We start from the raw sequence: 21763 nt of genomic DNA on the forward strand, positions 1-21763 counted from the left end.
GTCAAAAGAAGAACACATGTGCTTCTTGATTTAGGATGTCCCAGATTAATGCTCTCTCCCACAATAGAAATGACAGATTTGAGGCAAGGAAAATGGATACATTCTACTAAGCAATCACTAGCCAGACAGCTTCTAACAAAATTGTGCTTTTAAAGCAACCCTGTCTTAAATTCTTGTCCACCTCCCAGGCCTCCAAGTTTCACCAGAGATTCAGGACGATGCCTTTTGTCAGGGGCCAACGGGGAGTGTGAAATGAACACCACTGTCCCCAGCAGAACGGGTCCGCAGTGTTGCATGTGGGCAGCGCCTCTCCGGTTTCTCGTGTGCTCAGAGAACACACCCCACAGAGTGCACTCACCACAATAGCCCATGTGTGACCTTTGGAAAAGTCCTTGAAAACAGTGAAACAAGAGTCTTAGTTGAAATCTGGAATCCATTCCAGTCTCACACAGGAAGAAAATTAGGCATAGAACAACAAAGCCCATAGTTCTGAGAAACCTGGGGAGGCTCTGGCTGACGTTAAAATCATAGTTGTTTTTTTTTTTCCTCACTACTTTGTATTTCATAAAAGCTTTTCATCTAAGTAACCCAAAGCTGCTAGAAAATACCGTGCAGTTAGTAGATGGCAATTACTGGTTTCTCCAGTGAACAGTGCAAGCAGAATAAGAATAGAGATGCTGAGTAATGTATTAAAAGTCACTTACTTAACACTTTTGCAAGCTACTAAGTAAATGCTATTCTTCCAAAATATAAGTGGCCAATACTACCATTTTCCCCTTTGGGTAAACCTATTGGCAATAACGGGATTAGGTGTGGAAGCTTGGGGTAGACAGAATAGCTGTGTTCCCTAAGCCCCAGCTCCATTATAGAGTTCATTTGCCTGGAAATATTTATTCACTTAGAACATGAATCAGCAGAGGAGTGTGCTTGCTCAGTAAATTTAACTCAACAAACATTTGTGGGGTAGCACTATTTTTATAAGTACAGACCAATTCCCTTTTGTCGCCAGCTGATGTTATTTGCTATTAATTTGCCATACCATATGTTTTTATTTCATACATATAAGTAATTATAAGCCTGTACTCCCTTTGGAAAACTTTTTCTTTCTTTGCCAGCGAGAAGAGGGGCAGGACACTTGGAGTCAAGTGGTAGCATAAAACCCAGTGAAAATCAATTGGCAGGGAAATTTGGTTTGGAATTGTGCTTCAGAATCCACCTCAAGTGCGCCTGGGAGGTCTCCCCGAAAGGATTCAGACCCTGCACCAAACAAGACAACTCAGAAATAATCCATCTGGGGACAGAGCATCTGATGCTCAAACCAGAACACGTATTCATGCACATGAATAACTTAATTTTGTTTTTTTCTTAAGTACCTTCACAGTTCATTTTTTATTTTCCTTAAAAAAAAAAAAAAAAAAAAAGTAAATGGCATTACTCTGGTCTCCAAAACAGATGCCAGTTTGAACTCTACTCTGCCAGCAAGTATTTGGTTTGGCGCTGCAGGGCTTGAGTTGAAAAATATTTGCCGATTCCAAAAAGATTTAACAAGCTTTGCTGAAGATGTCGGTGCCATCTGGCACGTCACAGGGGCTGTGGCACCGCAAAGAGAACTCTCTTGACCACAGATTTTATTTGCCGGAGGTAGCCAATACTGGGAGCTCAGTCGCTTCCTTGGGTCAAGAAGCTGCAAGCTAAATGAGTGAAGGTTCCAAAAGAAAGTGACCAAAGCTGTTTAAAAAAAAAACAAGAAGAAGAAAGGGAAAAAAAAAACACCCCCAAAAAACCTTGCTGCCACTGAAAATGAACTCACTGGGTTTTGATGGCTAATTTTCAGAACTGTCAAGAACATCCTCACACCAACCACCAAACACGGTCCCTAATGTGGTCAGTCAGCAAATCAAATAAATCAACTCCTAGCAAAAGCGATCCTTCAGTAGCGGATGGTAAAACCTTTGCTGTAGTGTATTTTGTTGTCATCTGATGCCTGCCTAATTGTGGTGTTAGGATTTAACTATACACACATTGAATGATGTACTTCAAGCAACTTCACTAAATAGAACCGGCAAATTTACAATACTTTATATTGCAAAGTTGGACATGCATTGCTTTGCCTTAATATTCAGTAGGCCATAAACGCACGAATCTTTCACTGTGATTGGAAAGATTGACCTTACTGTACATAAGCCTCATATGTTAAAAGTTCTCTGAAAGCTGTTACCTAAAATCATGTAGTTCAGTTATCCTGACAGAAAACAAGGCTCTGACCCTTTCCAACCAATGTCACATCTGACAACTATAACAAAAACGCAAAATTATTTCCATAAAAATGTGTGCTTAAAATCACATGTATGTTTCAATGGATATGAGGACAGGAAGAATGGCATTGAAACAGCGACCCCCTTGAAGAAGAGAAATTCTGGATTACTTTTAATTTCAGCTTGTGGGCAGATATAGACATTGCTGGGTGTATCCCACCTCAATGCCTGTGCATCTCCCCAAACTTCTGCATGTCCCTTTCACGAAGGCTGCGTGTTGATCCAACGCTTGTTACTTGATCACCAACTTCAAGGTTCAGTAACAAATATTTTTAAAGAAAGAGCCAGGCTCTGCACTGCCTTCCCACAGAAAGACCTATTCACCAAAACAAAGACAAGCCATCTACCTGACTTGACCCAAATGTAGAAGTCAGAGTAGAAACCAAAAGAAAAGTCAGGAAATAGCAAAAGGGTGATTCTAAGTGTTATTTACCATTTTGGCTTCCGAATGCATCGGCTGGACTTGAGGAGAAGCACAGGGGTTGCTGAGAGTTGGGCCCTGCATTCCCAGGAGGTTGGAGTTGACTGACATTTGTCTCTCCATCTAAGCGGAAGGAAAGCAACAGAGTCAAACGTCTGGGAAAGGCAGCCTAGGTCCTAGCCAAAGTTGCATTTGGCTTTCAAATGAATCATTTAGAGTTTCTTTGAATAACTGTGAAGAAAGACTGTGGTTTGTTGAAGGGTAAGCCTTGAACCCAACCACATCAAAGAATCGCCCAAACCTATGCCTCCTATAGAAAAGGCCCCGAGCCAAAGAGAACTGCATTGCCATGTAGATCATTTCCAAACAAGAGTGTGGAATATTTCCCCTTTTGCAAAACACTCCACCTACCATGAATTATGCTGATTTTTATAGCTGTAAAGAATAGCATATGCATAGAAAAATGCTGGAGGGGTATATAACATACCAAGTGGTTATCTCAGGTTGTCTGTGGCATTTTTCCTCTCCTTAAATTTTATACAGAAACAGGAATCACTTTAGCAATAAAATAAAATTAATTTTAAAAGTATCATTTGGTGGGTCAGTCTGTTGCCCTTACTCCTAAACACACCTGAAATGATCCAGCCCAGGTATTTGATCCCTTCCCTCTGGCATGCATCCTCCTCCCTATTAACCGAGTCAAGACTACACGGTGGCAGTTCTAGGCCTCACAGTGGGACTAGGCCGTGGGGTAAGTGAAGAAAGCAGCCCTGGACTCTGTATGACATGGTCAACTGACCCCACAGTGTGTCTAGAATGAACACCATTCAAATATCTGCAATGAGTTCTGGCATTGCTGTCTCCAGGGTGTCCCTGTTAAACAGTAAATACAGCAAAATCTCCTTTTCAGCCCTGGAAGAATGTGTTTGATGAATTTTTTCTGTTTAGTAGAAAATTAGCACGTTTCAAAGAACCAAAATAAAGCAAATATACAGGGTGGGGCAAAAGTAAGTTTACAGTTGGGAGTAGGCAAAACTCTGAGTTTATTCTTGTATTATTACTTATTAATTATTGTATTATCTCCATGCAAACAAGTGTAAACCTCCTTTTGCCCCACCCTCTATTTTAAACTGAAATCACATGGAAAATAATGAGACGTTTCTAGGGGTATTCTTCAATGCAAGGGATTTTCCCATTTGTCAAAAGATGGAAATGAACACAACAGTTGGAAATTTTAGGAAACCAGGTTTCTGCTCAAAGTAAGTCTAGGTCGTCTTGGAAAATACAGAGCCCTTTATCACTGCCGGAAAGCTCACAGAGGAGAGTAGAGAGTGAGAGTTGAACTAAATGACCTTTTCCCGTCCTTTCCATTGTTGAGAGTCTATGACTGCGGTTCCTGCTGTGCCCACCCCTGGGGCCAGGCGTGATTATGACACTGAATTAGTTTATCTGTCATCTACAGCACATGGGTATGTCAAACTGTTCCAAAAGGAACTATTTGAAGAATTTTCTATTTGTTCTTAGACCACTCCTGCAAAATGTTTTGAGGCTTTACCAGTTCAGTAAAACAAAATACACACATATTTCCCCAAATCTCCAGGCAGCACAGGAACTTTAATTTTTAAAACTGTTTTTTTAAATCATGTTAAAATAGTGCCATTAATTGCATCTGTGTACTCTAAGTCTTGAGTCATGAAGGAGATTGCTCTGAAAAACGCCTATTACTCCCACTTCCGGAGGCAGGGGGATAGGACCACTGGTGTAGCATTTGACTCCTTTTTCCGATTGGTGACTTTCTCTTAGAGGGAAATCAAGTCCAACTGAGCTTTTGTTCTCAGTTTTCCATAGGAGGAGGATTGTCCCTCAGAAGCACAGATGGTTGTCGGAATGGTCCCAAGCTACCAGCCCAAATGCACTACAAAACGTGAGAGGGACCTGCTTGCCGCCTCTGGACCTGCAGTTGGGCTGTGGCTGTGCTTCCCACTTTTCGGAAAAGATAGAGCCTATGACTATTTCTACCCCTTGACTCAGAAATTAAACAAAATATTGAAAACAGGCTGACTTCTCTATCTTAAAAAAATTGCTCATTTCCCTCTAAATAATTAGAGGGGGTTAGCAGGAATCTCTTCAAAACAACTATTTGGTGCTTCATACTAACAAGGCTCTGCACCGTGAGTGTGGCTTTGCTGAGTTGACTAGAATAAGGGGTCAAAAGATAGGAGTAGCTTTACTGAACAAAGCAACAGTTAGCACTCTAGGTAAAACATCCAAGGAAAGGAGTTTTCATTTTTTTGAGCTTCTTCTTTTCCCTGGAAACAAACTGGAGCACAGGAGCTGAAACATCTGCACTTCACTGGCTTCTGTAATAATAAATGGATGCTCATATTCCCAAATTACTTAAGCATTGACTATTGACTTTCAAGAGAGGCTATCACAACCCAGTGAGCTCTGGTCAGGCAATACCTGCCTTGCTCTTCACCATATCCCAGCGTCTAGCACAGTAGCTGGCCCACAGAAAGTGCTCAGCAAAAGTTTGTAAAATGAATGAATGAATAAGCAAATCCATCATTCTGTTTCAGACCTAAAGGCCTTGTGAATGTGTGGCTTAACAACATGCTGCAAATCAGTTAAGGATCTCATCTTCCCTGCAGGCAGAGGTTTTCTTTTGTACCCAGGGAATCATGGTTGGTGGGGCAGGAACCCTAGAAGAAGACCGTGCTTGAAATGCCAAAGTGACAGCGAAGGAGCTGGTGACTTTATAATAAGGAAGAAAAGGCCCAGATTGCTAGGGCCTGCAACTGTCAGGACGTGCCTTGTGGAGCTTTTTATTAATTTTCATTAGCTACATCAGGGTCACTCTGGACCACAGTTTCCCGACCTTGGCACTATGGACAATCTGGGCAAAATGATTCTTTGCTGTGGGGCCATCCTGTGCACTGTAGAATGATCAGCAGCGTCCCTCCCCTCGACTCACTACATGCCAGTTGCATCCCCACCCCAAGCTGTGAAAACCAACAATGTCTCCAGGGGGAATGTAAACTGCTTCATACTTTTCAAATCTCAGCTGCTCTGCTTCTCAGACAAGCAAGTTCCTTGCCTTACTTCACTCATTTAAAAAATGGGGGTAGTATTAGTACCTACCTCCTAAGATTGTTTCAAGTGTTGATAAAGTGCCTAGAGACTGACTAACACGTGAGAAGCACTGGACAAATGCTGTTAGAATAATTAACAGAACATGTTATGCATGAACACATGTCAAAGTGATATGTACCATCATTATTTTTCTTCTTATTACTCTAAGCCCTGGCTAGACCACTCACTGTCAGTTTAAGGACGCTCTGTAAATAGCCTAGTGTTGACTTTGCAGTAGGCACACAGCTGTATCCCTGTACAAATTCCATTCCCTGGGTGTGGCCAGGCCACTTGTCACCAGCAGGAAGATGAGCCCATGCCTCACTAGGGAGGCACTGAAGGACAGGGAAAGCCAGCAAGATGCCTAGGGATGGACAAGTAGGTACTCAAAGCCGCCCAGCACACAGCTCAACTCCATCTAGAAGGAGCTACCTTCTTCTCAGTCAGCTGAATGCTCAGCTTTTCGTTTACATTTTCATAGGGGCAAGACTGGGAGGAAGCGAGAAGCACTTACTGGCATGAGGACGGCGGAAGATCCGGGCATCGTAGGGTTGGGCAGGGTCCCAGGCATGGAGGCTGGCATGGGCTGTCTCTGTCTGTTGTGGATGTGTAGCAGAGAAGATAGAGAGCCTGGGACAGGCCTGGGGACAAAGCGGGAAGAAAGCAAAAATTATTCCTGATCATCCAGGCAGGGATTTCACTGCCTGTTTCTCTGTGACCAGAAGCAGCCGGGACAACACCATTATGTGTGTAGCAGATCAGCAGCTCAGATGGGAGCCACATAATTGAGGATATTGGGGAAATAATAACAAATAAAACAAAAGTCTGGCTTCCTTTGCTGCTTCCTAGTTAATACATCAAATTCCACTTCATTTCCTGACCTCTGTTACCTAACTGATGTTCAATAGACAACAAGCTGATAAATCTCCTAAAACCCCATCTCTTAGCAATGAGACATGGCAGTGAAATCCTGTGGTGACTGGGAAGTCTCGGCCCCCTGGATGTATGTACATGTGTTTTATCCACACTCTCCCACACCTCTGCCTGGAAGCCCGCCTGCCTTTGCTCTGGATACATTTTTACTATCTGGATTTGCAGAGCCAGCTTCATTCATGAATTCCCAATAAAAATGTATTTTGACTTTTGCATTGTTTTCCATTGCAAATAGGAAAAAAACCATAAACAAACAAACAAACAAAAATGAAAACCAGGACACACATCTGTCCCGAAGGCAGCCGGGTTGTGTTCACGGCTCTGTGGCTGGCCTCTCCCTGGGTGAGTCCAGAGCCCTGCCCCCAATTTCCAATCCCTCGCTTCATAATAACTCGAGGTGTTAGGCTGTTTGACAGAAACTGAGTTTGGCCTGACCTGCAGGACTTGGGTAAGCACGCATTCCTCGGGGGAGTACATAGTTAGAGTTTTTGCTTCAATTTGCCAGAAAATTTTTTAAGGGCCTTAAATTGATTTAATGAGCCAGGGAATATGGGGCTGAGGGAAAAAGGGAATTATTTGTGTTTATTAAAAAATGGCAAACAAATGACCTCCTTGGCTAAATTCTCAATCTCCTGATGCTTTTGCTCTGGGGAGCTGTGTAAATGTCAGACCAGTAAGTTAAAGATCTAACAACAAACAAGTAAACAAACATGCCTCTGGACCTCTGAATTGGTATGCTAAATCACCTTCTCCTGAGTGCCACGGTAGAAGCTATTGCTAACTAACTTAATGCATTTCCTTTAAAAGAAGAAAATTCCTCCCATAAAGTTGCACACAGAGAGAGGCTGTGCAGGCTGACGCCTCCCTGTGCTTCAGGGAGAGCCCCGTCCAAGCAGCGGGAGACGCCTATTCTTCGGAACTCCTTTGCCTCCCGTGGTGACTCATGCACAAGTGCGAGACTGAAAAGGGGAAAGAGGCCAAAACACTGTTTCTTCGTGGGGTTGCTACAACCCCAAAGAAAATCAAGTTTGCCCCCTTTGTGCCTGACAGCGCCTTTGGAAATATAGCTAGCTAATCAGGGCCACACATACCATAAAAAGATTAGTCGTGAATTAGTCAATATTTATATGTTTGGGGAGTTGTATATATGAAAATACAAAAGAATAGAAAGCCTTTACACAGTTTGCACAGATAGACACAAATTACACCCAGATTTTTAAAAATAGAATGTGTGTATGAGTGGTTACATAGACAGGCCAATGAGATGAGTGTTTTCAGAAGAGCAAATGAAGTACTTGGTAATTTCTTGACATGTGCCCCAGGGACCTTTGGAGTATGGAGTAACAGTAAGGACTAGTAGGGCCTTTGAAAGCCCTGCAGCTTTTCCAGTTCTAGGAAACTCTTGGTCTCAAGTGTTCCAGGATTCTGTAGCAGGCTGTAACTGCACCGAGTCTAAGGTCTTATCTGATTCAGAGGTACATACCTTGAGTCAGATAGGTGTGCCTTGTGGCTCAATCAACGGACAGTGTTTGTGTTATGTTCTCCAGTCTTAATGTTTTGTTTGAGACATTTACTGAAAATAAAATGGCTGTATATAAACTCTATCATGCTTAATAACTTTCATTCCTCTAAAGACAAGATTAATAATGTGAACTCCACAGCTTCACAATGAGAAAGATTCATGGAGAGCATCCCTACAAATCATTCATCCATCCATTCACCCTTCCATCTATAGATCTATGTATCCATCCCGATATATAGATGTGTATACAACTATGTATATATGTAGGCATACATACATACATTAATACATATCGATACATACATCTATACATATATCATGCACATATATACAGCCTTCTACCATATGTCTTTCTCCTAGACACCATGAGGAATAATACTGCCATTATAGACAGGGACAAGCAAAAACTGTTATTGGAAAGACAACTAAATTTTTCTATGATGCTGATTGGCAATGTCATCCTTATGAACAAAGGGCAACATATTATCATTTACATTTTTGTTTCTAACATGACATGTTAATAAAAGTCTGGTTATAAGTTTTTAACAATGGGTTCTTTTTTTACAAGAAATCAATTAAACAACCTAATGGTGATATGAATGGAGATGCTAAAGTAATTAAATTTAAAACGAGTGTTCATTCTTCCCAAGACTATGGGAAACTCCCAATGGTATAGAATAATTGGGGAATGGTATGTTTCATTTAATTCAACATTCTTATTAGGTCCGTCATTTCCACATGTGCATAAATCTATTAGATTTTAAAATATCATGTATTTCCCCATTAATTAAGAAAGGCTTTCAAGGTACTGGGTTCCCTTGGGATTATAATAATAATTACCTAATGATGCCAATCAGTCCAATTAGCAATGTATAGTTAAAGGGGAAAATGGTTATTTAAGAACGTTGGATGTTTGGATTCTAAGTAATTTTGAATTATTGTTTTACAGAGATTCTGTACATAATTCCCCAACCCTACCTATAAAACTGATGGAGTTTTCTAGGCTCCTTGCTTGGGCTTTTAAAACTACAAAAACTGAAAGAAAAAAATCTATGCCTATCCATCACTGGGTATACAAAGGACTAGACTGAAGTAATTATGTAGCTTGGCCCAGGAAATAATCATTTGTCCAGAATAGTCAGATCATTGAAGCCAAGAGCAGTATGGGAATAATTGCATTAATTAATTCCCCTTGTGTATATAAAAATAATTATTATTTAATACCTTGCACTTGCATAAAACATTTTATATAGCACTTATAAACTGCTTCACATTTTTCAAAATATTTTCACCTTCATGTGACTTGAAACAATGCAATGTGGTAGGTAGGGTCTATTACTCCCATTTTACTCAGGAGTAAACTGAATTCAGAAACATTTAAATTGGCCCAAGGTCAGATGGGTCATGAAAGAAGCAAGACTTTTACCCAACTTGCAAAAGAGAGTTTCCCCCATCACACCTTGATGGATCTCGTAACTAAGTTATTATTGATTTTTTTCAAACTCAAATAAATTCATAGTCCATTTCCTTTGATAGTCACACTGCTCTGGACTTTTGAATGAAGTAGTAAAATTCTGCAATACTGCTAACATGAGAAGTCACTCATCCAATGTGAAATTATATTTTCTTCCTTTAAAAGGAAAAAAAAAATACTTCCCAAACAACACATCAGTTAGATTCCGAAAATAAAGATGGCAAATTGCAGGAAAGTTGTAAAAACAAAGACCCGACAGTCTTTCTCCAGTGCAGGCTTGTTGCCATGAGCTAATAATTCCAGACTTTGAGCAAGCCGAGCCTCCTTTTTAATAACCATATGCCTCTAGGTAAAGTATTTCTACTAAAAATTATTGAGGCATGGCACAAGGTAAGATGTGTGAGCTCACGTTGGATTGTTCACTTACTGAGTCCTGTAGCACTAAGAGTTTTCCAACGTGACAGATTATTCCTCTTTATACACTTGTATAAACATACTGCTTACGGCTGAAATCTATGTAAGCTTTTCTTTCAATTAAAATGTCAAGGATGACAGACTGTGTTTTCACTGTCCTTATTAACAGAACGCTAGGTACCACAGCAAGCGATTTCACGTCTTCGTTCCCCCTCCCATCCCAAAGGATGTTTTCCAGCCTAGGGGTGTCTGGAACGCAAGGGCTGTGTCTGCCGGTCTTCCTTGCCCTTCGACAAGCCCAGCTATCTTTAAGGAGCTAAGGGCGAGTACTTTTGTTTGGAAAGTCTCAGGAGGGTCGCAGCTAACTGCTCCCTCTCCCCAGGTCTTCACGAGATCCAGGACAGCTACTAAACTCTCAGGACAGATGGACCTGCCAGGTATGTGGACAGGCAAAGGGAAGAAGCAAGCGATGAAAAAAAAAATTAAGTCAGAAAAATCAGAAGATCAATGTTAGCATTGAAATCAGACAATAGACATCTGAAACTTTGAGGAGATTAAAAAAAAAATAACAACAAAGGGACCTGGGGGATGGGGGGCAGAATAAAAAAAGCTTCAAAGCAATAACATGGAAAGAAGAGTAGGCATGCGGCAGGAGGGCCAGGTGCCACTGCTGTTAGAGTTTCTGACGCTGGGGAAGAAACTTCCTCAACTTTGGGGCTCTCTGTTTCCTTGTCTCTTTAATGAATGTTTCCTAGTATAGGCCACTTGGAAATCTCTTGAAACTCTAAAATTCAGATTCTAGGCCTTGAAATGAAAATGAGATGTTCTCAAACTAGCAAGGCTATCTGTTCCATTGTGATAAAGGTTTTCCTCACTGCTCACCGGCACATCCACAGTGGTTAGCCCAGTGCCTGGCACAGAGGAGGTGGTCAGTGCCTGTATTAAATAAAATCGAGCCAGTACAGCACCTACTTCTTAAGGTCAAAACGACACCTGAAACGTGAATAAATCCCAAATAGAAGGTGTCCCTAAAGGTGAGATAAATTGGGGGGAAAGGGCCCAGTGCCCCCATGGGACCCACACTTCTTTTTCACTTAAATGCAACATAATTTCACACATAGACTAGAGAAAGCTCATTGCCCGAGCTATCTTTGTATTTGCTAATGAAAAGAACTGTGTGCCTCCTTGACACCTTCTTGCATGCAGTGTTGTGGCCTCGCCTGGGAGACCTGGGAGACCTGGGAGACTAGTTTCTGTGTGAGATGGGCAGACAAAGAGTCAAAGAGGGAACACACGCTCTTAAATTTTTATAGAAGGCAGTTTATAATGAGAAGTGCTTATTTACTCTTTCTTCTCCTAAGTGGAATTTAAAACTTATTTTTTGTAAAGAAAGCAAATTGTCAGGATAATCACATAGAATGTGAAATGGAAAGACAATAGAGCTAATTAGTTCCATGGGTCCTAATTATATTGTAAAATGGGGTAGCAAAGAACATGGGCTCAGGAAATAGTCTGCCAAGGCGGAATCTCAGCTCTGCCACTTACTTGCTGTGTGAGCTTGGGCAAGTTACTTGGCCTCTCTGTGCGATAGTTTCAACTGTAAAATGGGATGATAGAGCCATTTGTCTCATGGCATTATGAGTTACCATATATTAAATATATTGAATATGCTCAATAAAATTAGTTGTTGTTTTTGTTATTATTATTATTCTGAAACACAGATCAAAAGCCGATTAATCACTGAACTCCAAACAAGAAACTGTGGCTTAAGGCTGGGAGTCTACAGAATACCAATCCCTAGCTTTAATTAAAGAACTATAATCTAATAAATATAAAAATGCTTCAAACTCCTTGCATATAAGATCAAAAAAAAAAAAAAAAAAAAAACACTATCAACTTTTGCTTCCACAGAGGCAAATGAACTTTTCTCACTGACAATTTTACAGAATTTCAAAATGATTTCACATTATTTCTCAGAAAGGATCCTTAAATATTTCCTCAAAAAGGAATCAAACTAGTTCCCCAGAGACTAGTTCTCAGGATCTTGTTTTTCCTGAAAACAATAATGAAATTCCAACAGAAGCAATAATTGGGAAAACAAGAAGGCTATCTGGCCCATATTTTAAAAGACATCACATTACCCGTATCTTTTTTTGAATGAGCTCATAGCTCTGCACAGCCTCATTGCCAAATTCCTCAGTTCGGACGGCAAATACGATATTTCCCCTTTTTAACAAATGAGAAATTTAAGACAAAGAAGTAGAACTATTTAGCCTGAGAAAAGGCCCCAGAATATCAGCAGAATTCAATTAAAATATGTATTTTCCCTTGCAAAGCTTTCTTCCACTCAAGAGAGGACCTCTGCTAAAGGTCTGCAGACCTCCAGCAAGTATTGTCCCCGCCCCCTTTCCCCTTGGTGACACGGACATTTAGTTGTGCTGAAAGATCCGTTTCCTGACCTCTGACTCCTCCCCTCGGCCCCACCCTGTCCAAAAAACTAGTAAAACCACCAATGGAAAACAGCAAATGCTCCAGCTCAGGAGAGATACCAACAAGCCCATCTCCCTCTGATAGAACTTGACATTGCTCCAAGGCCTTGCCCCCTCTGGCCTCTCACTGTCCCGCCCCCCGCCCCCGCCCCCGCCCCCGTCCCCCTCTCCAGCTCATGGTCCTGGGCTCGAAGTGCCTGAGTGACTTTCTCCCAACTTCAGGGAAGCCCCACCTCCCTTCCAGCCAGAGCCTTGGACATAAACACTCCTCACCACCTGCTCCGGGCGACCACACTTAGGTTAGGGCCTTCTTTGGAGTGATCTCAGTGCACCTGTACTTTTCTCCAGTAACATTTAGCATCATTTATTCAATCAATGAGTCAATCAAAAATCAATGAAGTACCAAATATGGGGATGGCTTAGGCTCTGTACATTCTCTTTTCAGAGTGAAAACTGGTTTGGCAACTTAAACCACTTCTGTAAAACTTCATTTACAAATATCTAATTGGTGGACACTATGATGATAAAAAAAAATAAATAGATGTGTTTCCTGGTCTCTTGGAGTTTACCACCTCAGCTTCCCAATTTTAACTATTCAGTGATTTCCAGTGATTTTTAAAATATGTCTCTGCTCCCAACTGGACAATGAACTTCCTAAGTCAGAAGTGGTATTTAAGTTGTTTGCCAATATAGATATTTCTAAAACTTAAGAAAGGGCATAATACATAGGTGTTTAATGAATATTTCTTGGATTAATGAGAACATAGATATCAAGGGCCTCTTCAACTAGCAATGGACATTGCAAAAACAGTTATCTTTTTTACTAAATTATCTTTGCTAACTAATGAAAAGAACTTAACTGATTTATAAGTCATGAGTAAAACTCCAACTTACCTTAAGCCTGGTATAACCCATTTCTGTCCTTGAAAATCATAAATAGTTACCCCCAAAGTAATCTGTACTTTTTAATCAGAGCCCCATAGATTAAACTCAAGCTTATTGATAAGTTCTAGACCCATTTGTTTTTGCACCAATTAAATTAATTTCCCTTTGAGATCAGGTTTTAGGCATTTCATAAGAAAAAGCCAAGCAAGAATAATTCAGGAAGGCTCATCTGTCTCCAATCTATATAATGTTTTAAAAATTGGATGCCTGCCCTGCAATAAGGTTGCACTTTATCATGTTCAGAGCCCTGGGCTGGGAGGCACCAGCTGCACCCACACCGCAGTCAACTAAACATCTCATCTCTGCCGTGCAGCGACTTGTCGATGTGGACAAGAACACTTCTGGAATCGTTATCGCCAGGGGTGTCTGAGATTTAATTTACCACACAAGATAAATTTGGGCCTCTTTTTGAATCAACTTTGTATTACTGATGCTTTTTGTGTATAGATGTAGCGGCTGATGTCCTGGGAATGGAACTTCCGTTTCTTTACATGGAAGCCAGGCTGCGAGGGAGACAGCGGTAGTACTCAAACGGCACACAGCGAACAGAGCTGCGCCCGCTGGAGCCGTTGCCGGGTTTCCAGCCGAGATGCTGCCTCTAGCCAGGCAGAGGAGCTGCCACTCGTGTTTTAAACGGCGAGAGGAGGGGAGACGTGAATTTACGGCCTTTCTGTTACGACTATTACATCAATCTCTTTTTTTTCATCTTCAATGACTGATTTCTGTACCATGAATCTGAATTCGTCACGCAGTCAGCCTGAGTCATTTAAGTTAACCAAAAACACGGTTTGTTTCCGATGTACACTACTGTTGGGGGGAAAAAATCTGTTTTCAAAATCTGATATTTTTCCTTGTGAAGAGCTAAAGGTTCTTTATGAAGACCCTTTATAAAAGACCCTAAATGCCTGAAGAGTTTGGCTTGAGCCATGGGTCAGACTTAAAGACAAGAAAAGATGGCTTTCCAATTAGCCAATAACTTCTTAGTTTCATTAATTATTCACAAAGTTACCCTTAGAAAAGGAAAGTAAATGCAGATCAAAAGATGTACAATAAAAGATGATTTTGCATTCAGGCTCAAATAAATGATTTACATCTGGTTACATGTGTATAAAAAAAATTCTTTATAGAGACATATCTCTAAGTAAAATCTCTTCCTGTTTGCAAGTTGTTAATAAGCTTCCTCCTCGCTTCATAAGAACAAATAAGTATCCCTCTGATTATGAGCCTTGTCATTTACATGTGATTGCTGCTTGCATTCATTCACCATAAATGAATAATTCATGAAAACATTCACTAACACACTGGCCTGGATGTTCTGTAGAGGCAGAGAGCTCTCTGAGCTTGCAAATACAACCCCCTAGCTCTAAGTCAGCAATTCTATTTTGGTTTCTCCTGGACTTTCAGCTTGTCAGCTATCGAATTTTAACGAGTAATTTGTGGTGGAATCCACACCCAACACAATTTCCAAATATCCATGTTCCAAATATACAGCTTAATTTTGCAGCCCTATCTGCAAAAAGACTTCAGAGCAAATAGCAGAGGGGTAGGAGAAGGGGCAGTTTCTTCTCACATATAAACAATGACCCTTTTAATTAGCATGAAATAAAGGTTTTACTCTCTTGTGCTCTAGAGTTAGTCATTTGTTATTAAACAGAATAACATCTTTGAGGAGAGGCAGTTCAGGTCCCTGAATAAGCAGTTCTGTCTTTTAAGAAGGGGGCCATCAGCCCCATTAGGACCGGGCCTGCATTCTGAGAATAACAGAACTCCTCCAAATCGGTGAGCTGCCAGGAAAAACATTTCCACTACTGAGTAGTAAATACCACCCGACCCTACCTGCTAAAGAGCTAAGATAACGTTCCTTAAGTGCCTACGTTGAACGCTGTGGATGGTTCTGTCTGTTGTGCTTGGGACGGTTAATTTCATGTGTCGAGCTGTCCAGGCCAAGGGAGGCCCAGATCAGCCAAGACAACCTTCAGTCGTCCTGAGCATTTTGCAAGGCTCCCCACCGGGTCGGCCTCACTAATGCCTGTATCTAACCTCTTCTTGAATCTCCAGGCAGGTTCCCTTAGGCAGTTTTCAAATACCTCTCCTGGGAAACCAAATTTATGACTCCCTCTACCCAGCCACTCATCAGTATTATTTCAGCTCTTTAGGAGGTGGCATTAGAAATGAGTAGCTCCACAAATATACTGGCAGAAGAGGGATGTGTCAATGTGGGAAAGGATGGCGTAGGGCAGCTGCGACGTCATGCATAGACTATGCAACCTTGGGCTGCTAAAAGCTCAATTTCTCAAGTTTCGTTCTTAATGATAAAAGAAGAGAAGAAATGTGGAGAGGGTATCTCATACTCCAAGGCAACACAGACAAGGTTTGGCAAACTCCTCACTTGGTTACAACCTAGCAGAGAGCTGCAAACCACAGCTGTAATCAAACCATGGAAAACCATAGGATGGGGCGTGAGATCCCAAAGAAATCCTTGTCGGGCAAGGGCTGAAGGGCAAGGGCTGAACCTCCTGGGGGATGTTGGAAGGGGAAGTACGGAGAACTTTAGAAGGTTCCAAAGACGCGTAGAAAAATTCTCCAAGGACACAAGGGAAGACCTAAGAGGAAAAGTAAAAGGAACAAGAAGACTGGGAGATGGTGATAATGATCTTCAGGTTTCTAAATGACTATATCCAGAGAATGGCGACCAGTTACTTTCAAGCACAACTGAAGCAGAATAATAACAGTAACAAAACAGCAGCACATGGAATTTTAGTTAGAAGGATACCTCCCAAGAATGAATCATGTAAAACAAACGGCCTACTGAGGTTTTGGAATTTCCTCATTATTAGACTCAAAAAATAGATTCGTCCCTGTCTGGCATGGTTTCCAGAGAGGAGGAGGAGAAGCTGGCAGACCTCTCGCAGTCCTCAGTAGGTCTACTATTTTCATTTACTCCAGTCACAGTGGCAGACAGAAATGACGGCGATGATGCTGGCCGCCATCATTACCCAGCACACGGCATGGAGCAGGCTCACGTGGCTGACAAGGCGGAGGCTTTGGGTTCCCCCACAGCTCTGCCGTGGACCCTGAGTGTGTGATCTGGGCAAGACATTTAATGCCTCTGATTTCTCATTGGCAAAAACAGGGCTATAATACCCACTTGGTATGTTTGGCACGAGGACGGTCTGATAATCATATATGAGATATTGTTTGTGTGTGCGAGGCCCTTGAACGATGATCAATGTATGTTCTATTCAAGAGACAATCTACTTCACAAAATAAAATTGTTGCTAGTGTTCTTTTAAAATGCAACATAAAACGATAGTGCTCTAAATTTCGGGGTGAAACAATTTGGGAGAAAGGGCCCCAAACATCCAGTCTCTCGGTGGGCCCTGAGTGTCTTTTCCATTCCTGAGAGCCCTGAGAAGTTGTATCCTGGTGTATCATCTTCTCAGGAGAACCTGCTCTGATTTTTCTCAGCCAGGCTCATCCCTGACTCCAGGGAAGTTTGTTGAATGACTTAATGAGGATGCCTCACTATACGCAGTCTCTCATTTCCTGGCAACAGGTGTGCAGGAAAATGTTGCGCACCCATAACAGGCCTCTTCTTAAGGGTTGTGATAACTTGAAACACTACCCTGAAGGGACACTCAGCTTGTAATTGACTTGAACAGAGGGGTTTGGAGGAGTGGTGGAGTTTCTAGGAACCTCGAGTGTCCTCCTTGTGCAAACTTTCTGGAGCTACTTTTCAAGCATTCCTACTTTGCAGGAGCACTTACCATGAAACTAAATTGATATTCATCTGAAACACTTAATAAAATAATAGCAAAGTTTGAACACGAAGTTCATAATAGTGATACTTGGGCATTTACTATGAACTTCGTGTCCAAGGATCTCAAAGGGCTTTTAAACCAAGCTTTGCTATTTCCAGTACAACTCATGGGCTGGACACACAGCAAAGGCATGGAGCATAGCTGTTCTGTGGACTGAGTAGGGTCTTCCATTAGGTTCTGAGATACAGATGATAGCCATACTATGTGCAGAGACATACCCACTATACACAGACACCCACAGACATCTGCCTACTAATAGACAAAAGAGATATAAAGGCTTTTGGTCCTAAACACTCTTTAATTTGTATGGGTAAGTCAAACCTTGGGCCCGAGGTTTGCATTCTGATAGACCTGTTTTATTGTTATATTTTTCAATCCCCTTCTCAGTGTATTTATAAGTACAAATGGGGCATCCATATTTGTTCTTTGAAGGCATGAAGTTTGAAAGGACTGACTTTTCTTTTAAGCTCATTCTGAAAAAAAAAAAAATTGTTTAGCCTTAAGTGATTAGTTTAAAGCCACACCAGGGTTTATATATAAAACATCTCTTCTAAGGCACTTTCCCTTCCCTGGTGGCCTTGCGTTTTGCCAAAGAGAGTGACTTGCTCAGTTTCCCATATTATTCCCCAGGCAGTCCTATTCCTTCTCCCAAACAAATGTGGTATTTCGGGTTTCAAGTTTAAAATATAATTTGGTATCATTTCAGATGTATTCCTACAGCTTATAAACATCTTCCCCAGAGGGACTTAGGGTCTGATTTTAATTTGTGGTAGGGTTATGGTCGCAGTACACGTCAATTTTGACAATAAGTCCCTGGTAGAATAGGAATGGCAAGTGCCTGGCAGTACACTTAAAGGACACGCACACATCATGCTTTGCTCACAAGAGCGGACTAGTCCCCAAGAAACCCCTCCATTGGTCTGCGATGGCAGTTTGGTTTCTCCTCAGGCCCCTGAAACCAGAAGAGAGGTCCAGGCTGTGCTTTCTGATGATGTGTTTGGTCTGAAGATCACAAAAAGAGAAGTGACTGAGTCCTCCTCCATAGAGCTTTGAATTTGAATACTCCCACAAGGGCGTCACTGCCTCAGCCACTGGTTTACCTAGTGATCTTGGGCTGTGTCTTCATGACCTCATAGCTTTCATTGCTTCATACGTCAGATAAAGTGGCTGAGCCAACAAATTTCTAGGACTTTTCCAACCCTAAAGTTATATGACTAGATATGATCAAGAAGGAATAACCTGACTTATGGAAAAGCCAAAAACTATTTATTTGAGGGAAGCACCATGTCAGTTGTGAGCTTCCTCAAAGCTGGGGACAGGTGGGTAATTCATCACTGGCTTCTCTTGGGCGTGCCCTTCCCTTGGATGAAGGCAAGCTCCAAAGGTCCCTGAGCACAGGTAACATTTAGCAAACTAGGGCAGGAACCAGGAGTCCAGAGGGGTAAGGGAGAAGGCAATTTCTTCTGGTATATGAACAATGATCCCTTTAATTAGCATGAAATTAAGGTTTCACTCTCTGGTGCTCTAGAGGTAGTCATTTGTTATTAAACAGAATAACATCTTTGAGGAGAGATAGTTCAGGTCCCCAAATAAGCAGTGGTGTCTTTTCAGTATGTGCCATCAGCGTCATTGGGCCTGGGAGTCCTGAAGATGATAGAACTCCAAATCGGTGAGCTGCGAGGGACAACATTCTCACTACCAAGGAGTAAGGGTCACCTGACTCTACCTGCTTTTGAGCTAAGATAACATTCCCTAACTATCCATGTTGAGCTCTATGGACGGTCCTGTCTGTGGTGCCTAGGATGGTCCATTCTATGTGTCAACTTGCTGAGCCACAGGGTGTCAGATATCTGGTTAAACATTATTTCTAGGTGTATCTGTGAGGGTGTTTCTGGAAGAGATTAGCCTCTGATTTGGTGAACTGAGTAGAGCAAACGGCTCTCCTCAAGGTATGTGGGCATCATCCAACCTGCTGAGGTCCTGAACAGAACAATGATGGGGAGGAAGGTTGAATTCTCTCTCTGCCCATCTGATTGACCTGAGATATCAGCCTTCTTCTGTCCTTAGACTGGGACTTACATCACAGAGCTCCTGACTCTCGGGCCTTCGGACTTGGACTGAAATTTGTACCACCAGCTTTCCAAGGTCTCCGGCTGGCAAACAGCAGATCATGGGATTTCTCAGCACCCATAATTCATGTCAGCCAATTCCTTATAATCTCATTATACATACATGGTAGGAATGAATTAGTGGAATTTGGGCATTAACTTTGATATCCTTCATCCTCTCCTGCCAATCATTCACCAAGTTCTATCCACTCCATCCCAAAATAGACCTGGAATCCATCCACTTGGCTCTATCCCCACTGCCAAGATCCCAGTCCAAAACATGATCTTCTCTCACTTGGTTCTTCCAACAGTTTCTATCTCCAGTTTGCTCCTCTCTAATCCAGCTTCTGCATTGCAGCCAGAACGATCTTACCGAACCAACAATCTAATCGTGACATTTCGCTGCTCAACATCCTTCCGCAGCTTTCCTTAGCATTTAGTATTTAATAAATTCATCCTTGAAATGTTCTACCTCTTTGATGTCTGTAGTACCACTTTCCCACCTGACTGATTATGTTTCATCCACCTGTCTTTCATTCATTTCCTAGAATGTACCAAGCTCTTTCATGCCCCAGGATCTTCACACATACCATTGCCTTTGCCTGAAGTGCTTCTCCACCTACTCTTTTGTTGACCAACTCTTATTCATCTTTTAAGTCTCAGTTTAATATCACTGCCTTAAAATTTCCCCCGACCCCTAAATTACAGCTCTCTCTAATTTAGAGGGCCATGTAGCTCAGTGTTCTTTCCCTTCATGCTCCTTCTAATGACATGTTTATAGGTATGATTATTTATTTAGCGTCAGTCTCTCCCAGTAGATGCAGGCCGCCCTGATGAGAGAGGGTTTATGTGCCTTTGGACTGCCAGAGATAAGGCCGTTTAGATTTCTTTTGACCATTGGAAAAACATGTGCTTACTTTTTGGCATACTCTATTCCATTTGGATGGAGGAGAATAGGGAATACCTACCATAACATAGCTGGAAGGGATTCTGAACGTTCAGAGGATTGAGCCGATGTGTGTACCAGCATATTTGCCTACATGCTGTTACTAATAGATCTGTCTTTCTGAAGCCTGAGGCTTTTTTTTCCTGATGAGCACAAAAGCAAAAATGCCAAGTGGAAGTGTTCGTTTCAGGACTTAGGACCTTTGTTTTAGGCTAGTGCTGAAGCATTCAATTGTTCTTATGATAGTTAAGTGATTTCCATTTTTGCCAATAGTTTCAATGGCTAAGGCTCTCCAGAAGGGTCAAACATCGCAACTTTTATGGAAGATTCCCAAGCATCAAATATATATGCCAAGCAAACCTTGTTAGTTAAAATAGGGCCCAAGGAGCAAGAGTTACAAGTGGCTTGGACTGCTTTCCTTATAAGGCGGAAATCTGAAAAAGACCTTCTGTTTTTTCACTCAAAAACAAAGTAAACAAAAATCAATGATTTTGAAGTCCAGTTTGGCTGAGAGAATTCATTTTCTTAATATGGAATGGCTCAGGGGTGATGGGGCAGAGTGGACATACAAGAATAGCTGTCTGCTACAGGCTTCTGGCAATCTCTGTGGCCTACTGGGCCACCGCCAGTGTTTTTCTTCATAAATGAATTCCACATCTTTATTAAGTTAAGTATTTCTATTTTTTTTTATTATTTGAAACATACTTTAAATATTTTGTTTTATGACGTCCTGGAAATTGATACAATTCCTTCCAGATCAAGGAAAATGGAAAAATCAATTAATTTTTTTTTACATTGAGAGTGATTACACAAAAATTATGCCCCAATTTATCCAGTGCTATGAATATCTTTTGACATCATGTGTGAATTACTCAAGACAGCTAGAATTAAAGGTGTCCTTCTGATTAAATGAATCAGTTATCTTCACCAAAAAGCCCTAAATGATTATTAAATAGAAATATATCCCTCATGTGAGCTGATTTGTCTAAGACTATATAGTAAAAATTATAGATTTTAAGTTACAATTAGCCTTTTATAGGAAAAGCCCCAGCAAGAAAAAATTAAAACACATTAAAAACACATGAAGTGAGTTTCTAATATCAAACCTTTACACAAACAAGTTCCAGTGTGTAATCCAGAGAATGAACTTTATGACAATGGATTTTATCTGACACAAATGGCATTTCAATGTTGGCCCCTTTACAGGTGAGTTAATTGGCTTATCCAAAAATGGAGGAGTGTT

The 21763-nt window shown here is 41.4% G+C and overlaps 1 protein-coding gene across 1 annotated transcript in view; it reads right to left on the reverse strand.

Annotated features, from left to right (window-relative positions):
- The window catches only part of CREB5 (cAMP responsive element binding protein 5), a 377051-nt gene that overhangs the window by 85900 nt on the left and 269388 nt on the right, over positions 1–21763 (reverse strand). Inside the window, exons 6-7 of the mRNA XM_054564156.1 lie at positions 6383–6509; positions 2749–2859 (exon numbers count right to left, since the gene is read on the reverse strand). Coding sequence (XP_054420131.1) covers positions 2749–2859; positions 6383–6509 — 238 coding nt within the window. The remainder of the gene's footprint in view (positions 1–2748; positions 2860–6382; positions 6510–21763) is intronic.

The sequence above is a fragment of the Pteronotus mesoamericanus genome, unplaced genomic scaffold (genome assembly GCF_021234165.1).
Source record: "Pteronotus mesoamericanus isolate MK-2021 breed Mesoamerican mustached bat unplaced genomic scaffold, CSHL_Meso_final scaffold_85, whole genome shotgun sequence".
In the NCBI taxonomy this organism is placed as follows: domain Eukaryota; kingdom Metazoa; phylum Chordata; class Mammalia; order Chiroptera; family Mormoopidae; genus Pteronotus; species Pteronotus mesoamericanus.